Source organism: Dermacentor silvarum, chromosome 2 (genome assembly GCF_013339745.2).
Source record: "Dermacentor silvarum isolate Dsil-2018 chromosome 2, BIME_Dsil_1.4, whole genome shotgun sequence".
Classification (NCBI taxonomy): domain Eukaryota; kingdom Metazoa; phylum Arthropoda; class Arachnida; order Ixodida; family Ixodidae; genus Dermacentor; species Dermacentor silvarum.
Genome location: NC_051155.1, coordinates 172,081,848 through 172,090,003, shown reverse-complemented (window position 1 = coordinate 172,090,003; position 8,156 = coordinate 172,081,848). Strand labels below are relative to the sequence as shown.

The window sequence follows — 8,156 nt, the reverse complement described above, 5'->3', positions numbered from 1 at the left end:
GAATTCTCCTCTGTATTGATAACGTTGAAAAGGCATCGTAGCATAAATGACTCTCTGTATATGCCTCTATGCGCGATTTCAGTGTCTGCACCTCTCGAACTGTGCATATACGTAGCTTTCGACTTCAATTTATTCACTTTTTTTTTCTCTCTCTATCTGCTTTGTAGCTTTCAGTAATATGACATTTACAACATTGCCCTTGGGGCGTTGTCTCAGAGATGTATAGTCTCGCTATAAAAACAATACACAAGCAAACTTTCGTGAAAGGCAACAAGACACATTATAGCACTGGCGCCTATGTCCGACACGAGAAACGCACGAGCCTGCGGTGCACATGTCCGATGATAACTTGACACCGGAGCATATCGCCGAATGAAAAGGTCACGTCGTGTCGGTTCATTGACGACCATCGCAGAGAGGTCATTTTGGTGAGGAGCTCTTTGTAATAGGAGAGACTGACGTCGGAGGGAGCCGCGGACAAAAAGAAAAAAAAAATCACGCTGCCCCTCGGTCAAAGTAGAGTAGGTTTTGTAGACGATTAGAGTGAAGAATGCCTTTATAGGGGGTGCCGTCAAAGTTTGATGCCAGCCGAGTGTCACAGAAAACAGGGCAACCTAGGCTAAGCATAACATGAAGCAGTCCTTCAAAACAAGAAGTTCAGTGTACGTCGACAATTATTCCATGTCTCATTTCTACACCTGCCCTTTTTCTTGCGGCTTGTAGCGGCCTGACTATCTTTCAAAAAGGAAGCATGCTATTTCTGATCTTGCACGGTGCAAGCTGAAGGTAGAGAACACCAACAAAATTTTAGGTGCAACAGTTTCATCTGAAGCACGCCTCAACGAGGTAGCGCCAGCGAAGTGGCTCGCGCGCAACCCAGAGCGCGCCGCTTGCCGTCGATCGTTTGCGAGAGCGTCAGCCGCGATGGCTGCTGCGGCGCGTGCCGGCGAGCGCCGAGCGCGCGCCGCATTTTTTTTTTTTTTTTGTCTCCTCCTTTCTTGCCGGTTCTCCTTCTTATATTTGCGCCCTCTCCTGAAAAACCCAATGGCATTGTGTGGCGGCGCCTTCAATCCCGCCCTTTGAGCCACTCGACATGATTGGCCCCGCCGACCCTGTGACGTCAGACGCGACCGGCTCCCGACGGCTGAACAGGCCAATAACAAAGCGACGCTCCAAGAGAATCAATCTGCGCGCGCGGTGCGCGCGGTGGGAGAGAGAGCGGCGCGAATCTCGCCGGATTCCGCGTTTGTTTTCGCCGCCGTCGGTGACGCGCCGCTTTCCTGTTTATTTTTTTTTTCCTCCCGCCCTTTTCATTGCTTCTCGTACGCGGGGATCCCTGGCTTGTTTCGTCGGTGGCTGCAGCAGCAGCCGGCGGCGTCGGCGGCGGCTGTGGTAGTGGCACGAGCGTTGCGCGCGTCGCGGGGGTGCCTTCCTCTTCCCCACCACCCTTTCTTCTTTCTCACCCTGCTGCTTTGGCTTCGGACTGACGCCGCGATGTCGACTAGTCGCACACGTCGTCCGCTGTCTCCGGTCCGCGGACGCTGCACCGACGCCGGTCGCGTGCCAGTCTGCTCTTGACTGAGTGAGCGGTTCTCCTCCCGCCAGCGGCTCGCTGAGCCCACCTGCGCTTCGCGCGTGCACGGCGAAGTTAACGCTGAGGCGTGTTACAACTGCTCGCGCCAAGATTTTTCTGAAAGATATACAGAGACATCCCAGCCCAGCTCTGGCATGAACGTCGGCATCACCTGGCCACCGGCTACGACGATGACAGTGACTCAGCCGCGGTTCAACGCCCCTGCCGCCTGACGTAGCAGCTGAGCCGCCTGTCGAGGCAACCCCCACATCGCACGCCGCGGCCTCGATCCGAGGACTACGAGGCTGGGGCGCTCCTGCTCCGAGAACGTTGTGTGTGTTGGTAATTTGATCCTGTGTGTGCGCGGATCCCGCTTCGCGGGAACCCCCCCGTGCAAGGCGTCAAGATTGCGTCCTACCCTGCATCCGTCGTGTCGGCCGCGTTCCCGTTCGCGGGCTTCGACTATCGCTTTCCGTACGGAGCTCTGCCCCCTCCGGCGACGCCGAGGGACTCCGGCGCACCGCATGGCATCCCGTTGTCCCTCTTGGACCGTGGCCCCATGGGCGATCTGGGCGCGCGGTCGTCCATCCCGCCGACCTCCGTCGGAGGGGGGCCCTCGCCGCTCCGTCCGGCGCCGCTCACGTCGGTACCTTCTTCGTCGTCGTCCTCTTCGTCGTCCGCCGACTCGCACGTCAAGCGTCCCATGAACGCCTTCATGGTGTGGTCGCGTGCCCAGCGACGCAAGATCGCGCTGGAGAACCCCAAGATGCACAACTCTGAGATCTCCAAGCGGCTGGGCACCGAGTGGAAGCACCTGTCCGAGTCTGACAAGCGGCCCTTCATAGAGGAGGCCAAGCGACTCAGGGCACTGCACATGAAGGAGCACCCGGACTATAAGTACAAGCCGCGCCGGAAGCCTAAGAGCATGCTGAAGAAGGACGCACACCACCACCGATTTCCCTTCGCCCTCCCGTACATCCCGGGTCCGGGAGACTACCTCGGCCTGGCCGCGGGCCTGCCGCGCTCTCTCTTCTCACCGCATCCGCGGATCGCTATTCCGTTTCCGCAGCACCCGGCAGCCATGGCCTCGCTGCATCAGCATCAGCAGCAGCAGCAACAGCAGCAGCCGTCACCATCACCGTCACCGTCGCATGCGAGGTCCGCCTCTCCGAGGTCCTGCCACACGGAAGAGAACAACAACCGGCCGTCATCGTGCGATGACGTCGTCATCGGCTCCGGTGGCCGCAAGCTGAGTTCTCCGTCCTCGCTGTTGGCGACCGCCTCCTCGTCGTCGCCCCCGGCATCTTCGGCGTCTACAACCCCGACGTCGGACCCCGCGGCGCCCCCCGCGTTCAAGGCGTTCCTGCCGCCTTCGTACGCGTCGCCGTACGTCCCTACGACGTCGTCAGCCGCCGCAGCCGTTGCAGCAGCGTCGTTCTACTCAGCAGCTGGACTGTCATACCTGATGCCGTGCGGCTGCGGCTCGCCGTATGCCGGAGGCGCGGCCGACCCCAACTGCCGGCAACACTTGGGGCCCGCGCCGCCAGTTCCGCCCGTGTCGACGTCGTCGTCGTCGCTGTTTGCGTTCAATCCGTTCCTCAAGTCGGTCGAGTCCGGTCTGCCTCCGGGCTACGCGGGACACGCGGCCATGGCTGCGGCGGCTGCCGCCGCGGCTGCAGCAGGCTCCCTGCTCGACGATCCGCAGTCCATGTCTCCGTCGGCGGCCGCCCACCTGCTCGGCCTCTACTCGTCACTGGCCAGGCCCAAACCGCACGACGCCCGGCTTGAGGTAGGCGCTTCTTCTCTCGAGCCCTTGTGAGGTGCGCGCGTAATATATACGTGTAATTGTCGCCGCTTCTCTGAAAACGCGGACGGGGGCGTGACTGTGAACATTCGCACCTATTCGAGAAAAAGCGTCGATAATTATTACACGCATGCGTTGAGATCACACTGCCTCTGACTGAGCTAACGTGGACAAAGTGCGTGCGTTTAGGTCATCGATCGTGGCGCTGGCACGTGCATGTAGACTTCGAAAACAGCACTCTTTGTTGTTAGGATTTGTTTCTACGAATTAGTCCCCACTCGTATAAAGGCCAAAGTGGAGGTTTCATTCGCTCTGCAGTGAACACAGACGTCGCTGTGGAAGGTTACCATCACCACATTAGGCGGGTATGCAAGAGTAGCGGACAGCGCAGTGGCATGCGATTTCTATAGATCGGAGCAGACAGCGATTATAACACACTGGATGTACTATTCGTTACGGTTGACCAAGTATTTCGCCGTCAGATACAGCTGCGATAGGTCATGAAGACATGTGGGACTATTTATGCATAGATGTCTGTCCAGCGTCAGCTGCATTTAAACGACAAAACTGAAGAAGCATTTCTGCTATATTGCTTTTACTGCCCGCACATTGCCACCATCGAGAATAGACTGCACTTTATACATACAACGCGGGCAAAGTACGGGACAGTTCATTATTGTTGCCAGCTTTAGTAATTCACACTGTACTACCACTTGATGAGGAGGCTTTCGTTTCGTAGACGCTTTTAAGAGCTTTGGTCACCAGAGCTATATAACGAAGATTTGTGTTATACACCAGACACTCTGTTGCCTAACTTATAAAAAAAGTTGCTTTTCTTGGAAGCCCTAAGCCCTACAATTTAGACTTCGTGACCCCCCCCCCCCCCCCCCCCTCTTCCTTTCCCAAGAGTGTTTCGATGCATACACTTCATACTCGTGCGTAACATATACAAACATCCTGGTGCGCAGTTTTTCTTCCTTTCGTTGTCATTCTAATCTAATGTCGTTATCAGTGTTACCGTACACCAAAGCAAGTCGATTGTTAATGACATGTAATATATTGACCATTTTGTGGAAGAAATAAGATATTCATATTTATTGCAAAAGCGCATGGTATTCGCTGTGAATATTTTTTGTATTCACAGTCAATATGAGATTGGATGAAATAAGAACAGCGCGAGAGGCAGGGACAAACGAAGACACACACAGCGCTGTGTGTGTCTTTCTTCGTTTGTCCCTGTCTCTCGCGCTGTTCTTATTTTAACCATGAACTACCAACATGCCCAAGTCTCTACGTTTCATGAGATTGGAAGTAAATAAAAGAAGCAATACATACGAAGATGTAGGTGGGGTCGTCTTTATACACTGAAGCGTAGGCCTCAAATGCTCAGCGTTTTGAGAACTGCTTCCTTAAGCACCCTGTCACCCCGGCACTTTAAATCGCATCTGAGTCAATGCCAATGGTACACACTCATAAACACGCATCGGCAACCGCGAGAGGTAATTACGAGCTCTATCGAAAGACGTTATCGTAACCCTGACTAAGATACCAAACTGCGACGAAGAATCAGGCTTGGAACACATCTGGTAATGTTATAATAATTGAAAATGTTCTATAGTAACACGGCCGTTACTTTGCGCTTGACCTGTATGACAAGACAATTTCGAAACTACAGCTTTCTGCGTCCGATGGTTTTAGCGATCCTTATATAGTGCACAGTGGTATCAAGTCAAGCACGTCAGTGAGAATTGAGTAAGAACCCAATGTTGCCTTGGTGTGATCGCTTTCGAAAATGCAGTTGAGGTAGAGCTCAATGACGATCGATTGATTCATTCATTGATTTACTTTAACGTCCCAAACTAACGATGATGATGTACGAGGTACTGGTGGGCTCTAGATTCATTTAGACCACTTGGAGTTTCTTTTTACCGTGCTGCTAAATCCAAGTATATTAATTGCCTTTTAGTGCGCTTAGCAGACATAAGGTAAAGGGCCGCCGATCTTGCCCGTTAGTTCGTTAATCACGGTTTTATTGGTTTAGGCAGGGCCCTTAAAAAAGACAGAGACACAAAGACACACACGGCACTGACGAGGCGATGACAGCGAAGATGACACCGACTCCCGCTCGACGATGATAACACGATGGTCACAACGGTGCAGACAGCGGAATGATAACCACACGCCACTGACTGACGTCTAGGACAGATATCACTTAGGACTCTGAAAGTCACGTGCCTCTAAACGTACGACGTACCACTGTTCGCATTCATTAAGCTAATTTAGGTGAAACGGCAACTGCAATGTAGGGGTATTGTTGCGCTCCACCACCACCAGGGCGAGACAGGCGCGGCGATCGAACACGTGTGGTCGGGCTCAGCAGTGACTACTGAAGAAAGAAAGAAAGAAAGAAAGAGAGAAAGAAAGAGAGAAAGGAAGGAAGAAAGAAAGAAAGAAAGAAAGAAAGAAAGAAAGAAAGAAAGAAAGAAAGAAAGAAGGCAGGAATGGTAACTAAAAAATAAGTCTGGTTTGCTACCCTGCAAGGGGTAAAAGAGAAAAGGGATTCAAATAGATAGGAAATGAGAAAGACGAGTATATAAACGGGAATTGCCGCAGAAAATTCTGAGGCGGCACACGTCACAATCACACCCTATCTCGCACGCCCGCAGACCAAAGGAAGGGAACTATATTTGTGCTATATGGCTGCCTTTAGCGCGTATACGTCCGTTGTGACCACTGTCCTAGTATATTTTGTTTTGATAGTGGCCGGCTGTCCGTGTGTCTCTAACGCAGCACGAAGATTAGACGATTCCATGTACCTATCATTGCCACGGTAGCTGAACGATTTTGCAGAGTGTAATTATTGTTGGGCAAGTTGGTGCATATATAGCTTTAACGAAAGATTTGTGGAGCAAAGTAAGTAACAGGAAACACAAGAGAGACGGGATATGACACGCCCACACAAGGGGGACAGGATAACGCCATTTACTGCCGTCCCATCCTGTTCCTCTTGTGTTTCCTGTCACTTTCTTTGCGCCCACAAATCTTTCGTTAAAGCGGAGCGATCGCAGCCCCATCTATATAGTAACTATAGTAATTTTTGTAGGAAATGCTGTGATTGGAAGGGCTTGTGTGACACAAGTATATATACTGTCGAAGCAGTCAGCCATATTATTAGCCTTTTATTAGCTCACGGCCAGCACCCATACAGCACATGTTCCCCCGCTGTCACTGGCGTATAGTCCGCCCTAAAGAAAATACAATATGAGCTACCGCGTGAACGCCGGTACGCAAACCAGAGTTCAGCTGCATAATAATGCAACTGGAAAAATGAAAGGGGGGGGGGGTGCTGCGGGAGAAAAATGAGCGGAGCTGGGAGGGACCGCATATTAATCCAATAAGTGAGTCACTTCTTATTTCTGTAAACTTACGGCGAATAGGAATTTCTTTAGTCACAAAACTAATTCGTGTTGCCGAAATAAGGTATTGTTAGCTTTCCCGTGACGTCACAGACCCAGCTTATCACCGTGCCGGTGCACCAGCATGGCGGCTACGAGTAAGGTCAGTGCAAGCAATCTTATTGATAGCTTTCATGTGATGTCACGGACCCAGCTTATCACCGTGCCGGTGCACCAGCATGGCGGCTACGATGACGTCAGTGCAAGGCATCTATAGGTACTGTCAGTCTACCTGTATTTCTCTGTATTTCATTTGTACTTTTCGGGCTTTTCGATAAATTGCAGGTAAGAAGAAAGCTGATGGAACGTGCGCAGCAGCGCGCGAACACAAGAGCGTCATTCGTTAACTGTTCAAAATAAACGTCCTAATTGTTATCATCGTCATCATGACAACATGGTGCTTCTTTTCTTTGTGTTCGTAGTGCCGGAAGTAGTGAGTGGGGGAGGGGGGGGTACGCTGTTGCATTTTGTATTTTACAGCGAGCAGGTTACAGCGCGCCAAAACTGTCCAGCCGTGCTCCGTCCGCGGCCGTCATGCATGTAGCCAGAAAACGAACTCTTGGTGTTTGAAGAAACGAAGGCACCATAACCACTGTCGAAGCTGGGACCGCCGTTCACTCCCCAAATTGCCGCACAAGCCAATTACGCCACGACAACATCGACAGAGCGCGGGCGTTGAAGGCAATTAACAGTGGCTCGCGCTATGATCGCGCCGTCACACTGCTTGAGACAATCGTGAACAGGCTTTCAGATTAAAGAAGGTAAGCGCGCTACTGGCAGCTGTTCGGTATTTTATGAGAGAGAGAGAGAGAGAGAGAGAGAGAGAGAGAAGATGGATGAATGAAAGGCATGGAGGTTATCCCGGACTGAGCCCGGTTGGCTGCCCTGCACTAAGAAAGGGAGAAAGGGGAGGAAAATATTAAAAGCAGGAGAGAACATCCCCTGTTGACGTCGCCGACGTAGTGACAGTTCTCTGCTCTATATATTTGGCTGGCTAATGTTGCGCTAGACAAGAAGAATCTATAACGACTGTTCTTCAAGCAGACAATTTCTTTTCTTTTTTTAAGCTGAGCATCCACCTTTTCTAGAATCCATAAGCATTTTAATAACTATGCATGAAATGTCTTTAGGCGAAGTAAACAAGTAACAGTAAACTTAGAACATACAGTATTGACAAGCAGAGCATTGGAATTTTTAAAATCACGGTTACTTTCTTATAGAGACATTGAGTGATGTTGATGATCTTTGCCTGCTCCAGGGACTTGGCGGTCTCAATAAACTTGTTCGAAACAAGTAGCCCTCTGGCATATGGCGTCTTGCGCTG

At 51.5% G+C, this 8,156-nt stretch overlaps 1 protein-coding gene across 2 annotated transcripts in view; it reads left to right on the top strand.

The window, feature by feature from the left end:
* The first annotated feature begins 1,354 nt into the window (after positions 1-1,354).
* The window catches only part of LOC119442116 (transcription factor Sox-14-like), a 62,450-nt gene continuing 55,648 nt past the window's right edge, over positions 1,355-8,156 (top strand). The window contains exons 1-2 of one of the 2 annotated variants that reach the window (XM_037706867.2): positions 1,355-3,362; positions 7,118-7,216. In XM_037706867.2, coding sequence (XP_037562795.1) covers positions 2,133-3,362; positions 7,118-7,192 — 1,305 coding nt within the window. In that variant the 5' untranslated portion in view covers positions 1,355-2,132 and the 3' untranslated portion in view covers positions 7,193-7,216. Of the gene's footprint in view, positions 3,363-7,117; positions 7,217-8,156 lie in introns of those variants that run through there. The other variant, XM_037706866.2, reaches the window with a different exon arrangement.